The sequence below is a fragment of the Furipterus horrens genome, unplaced genomic scaffold (assembly GCF_987537825.1).
Source record: "Furipterus horrens unplaced genomic scaffold, mFurHor1.1.pri manual_scaffold_8, whole genome shotgun sequence".
Taxonomy (NCBI): Eukaryota; Metazoa; Chordata; class Mammalia; order Chiroptera; family Furipteridae; genus Furipterus; species Furipterus horrens.
The window spans coordinates 22,464,413-22,466,662 of NW_028327178.1; the positions used below are offsets into that span (position 1 = coordinate 22,464,413).

General features: G+C 38.9%; 1 protein-coding gene across 1 annotated transcript; it reads right to left on the reverse strand.

The window, feature by feature from the left end:
• Positions 1–1,235: 1,235 nt before the first annotated feature.
• On the reverse strand, positions 1,236–1,373 carry LOC150002629 (thymosin beta-4-like). Its single transcript, XM_090285110.1, has one exon. It carries the CDS (start codon positions 1,371–1,373, stop codon positions 1,236–1,238), a length of 138 nt encoding a protein of 45 aa, XP_090141236.1.
• Positions 1,374–2,250: the final 877 nt, after the last annotated feature.

Below are 2,250 nucleotides of genomic sequence, written 5' to 3' on the forward strand. Positions count from 1 at the left end.
TCCCCTTCACTTTGTATGGGAAAACCCATAAAAGAAGCCCTTCTGGCTGGTACATTACAACCACATTCGGAGAACTAAAATAACATGCCTCTGTACATATCCTTCCAAAGAAAACAGATATGAATATGGTGTTCCTCTAAGCCCTTAGGCGCCAATAGATTTTTCTCAAGTGAAAGGAAATGGAAAAGTGTTACAGGAAAAAAATGGGCTATGTCATTTTTGTGGTGTATACCAAGTAAGAGCCCGAAGTCAGAGATTGTAAATGAGCTTACTCCCTGTTAATATGAACATTCCTGTAACAGTACCAAACTCTTAGACTTGAATTCCCATACCTGCGCTTCCTTAGTTTGGATAACCAGACACTTCCAAATCCTTCCTGCTTTTTCATGAAGAACTCAACTTGATAATCAATGACTAAAATGAAAACAAGCTCAGTTAATCCCTCACTCTAAATGACAAGGAATTTCACCATATCATACAACTAGTTAACTTTTATTAATCCTTATCAGAGATCTTAACATTGAAGCTAAACTTTTATATTGTTGACATTAGAAAATATAACAAATCAATACAATTAAAGAAAAAATATTTCACCATCAGGTCAATCTGCTCCATCCTATACAAAATTTTAGATTTAAAATCATTTATGAGTACTTATTCAGTAGTGTTTCCATTGACACAATTATGGAGAAGATGTTTTGTGACATCTTAATATTGAAATAATTTCAAATTTTAGAGAAAAGTTGTAAGAATAGTACAAGAAACTTCCACATAATCTCTGTAGAACTCCACCAATTCTACCCCATTTGCCTTCTGCCCCATCTACTTTTCTTTTTCTTCAGGTTTTAAAACGTTATTTGCATATTAAAAAAATTGTACATTCCAATAATTAAAATCATTTTAACAACAACAACAACAAAAAGGCACTGATTAAACTGCATTTTACAGCCTGCAGGACACCTTGGACCAGCTTGGTTTTTACTCTAGATTTCACTGTCGACCCACCCAGCTCCTTCCTTCATCAACACGCAAGTTCTTTCCCTTCCCCGCCAGCCGGACAGGCAGATGGGAGAGGCCGGTGCGGCCTTCATTGTCAGTAGTTCTGATGTGAAAAGGGGCAGCAGTCATTTAAACTGATCCAACCTCTTTGCATCTTACAAAGTTGAACAGCTAAAAGAAGTAAAATAAGAAGGCAATGCCTGTGGAATGTACAGTGCTTATTGGTGGTGCGGGCCTCATTCTGATTCGCCTGCTTGCTTCTTCTGTTCAATGGTTTCTTTGGAAGGCAGTGGGTTTTTCTCTTGCATTTCTGTCTTCTTCAATTTCGACTTATCGAATTTCTCAATCTCAGTCATATCGGGTTTGTCAGACATGGTTGCGAGGAAACGGAGCGAAGTGCCTGAGGAAGAGAAGTTCGATCTGCTCAGTGACCACCGCCGAGTCCCATTTACTTTTCATTCAGTTAAATGCAGGTGGAACATCTAAGTCCTCACTTCCAGTAAAGACAATGCTTGTTCCTTAAACCTTCTTTTCACATCTATCGCTAATGAGTACTTTGTCTAGGTTTTATTGAACTTTCACACTGGAGAACCCCCCAACAAGCATGGTCATGAAGGACCTCTCCCCTCAGCTACTCATTTATAATTGCACTTGGCATCTGATCTCCTCAGTGAGGTAAGCCAACCACCTCACACTCATTTTCAAAACAACACAATGCCTCTCCCCACTTCCCAACCCAAGCCCCATCTGCATACTCTACCTGATTTATAGCATCAGTGATTAAAAACAGTTATCCCGAGTTAGAACCATCAATTAGACTATCCTTGACATCTCTATCTCTTTCATATTCCACATCTTTGCACGAATCAAAGCTCCTTCCCTTCAGACTTACATATCTTCCTCCATCACCAATTTTCACTGTTTTAGATATTCTACTGTTCTGTATCTCACTTGGACTTGAAATAACCTTATATGCAATGCATATACACATATACAAGATCTGACCAGAAAAAGCACAGCCATTGTTAATTAACAAGAACAATTTGTGCAAGATCCAATGTACCCTAGCAGGCAAGCAGAGTGGACTGGAATGCACATGCATAAACAATGACAACTACATGGTACTAGTCAGTGGGGGTGGTAGATGCCACTGAGTGGGCATCTGTACTGTGTGGCCATCACATTCAAAATGACAAAGCGATTAGAGCAATGAATCTGCATCAAATTTGGTATTAAGCTTGAACATTCTTC

Coding starts and splice junctions, on each gene's coding strand:
- LOC150002629 (XM_090285110.1), bottom strand. CDS start 1,373: ATGTCTGACAAACCCGATATGACTGAGATTGAGAAATTCGATAAGTCG.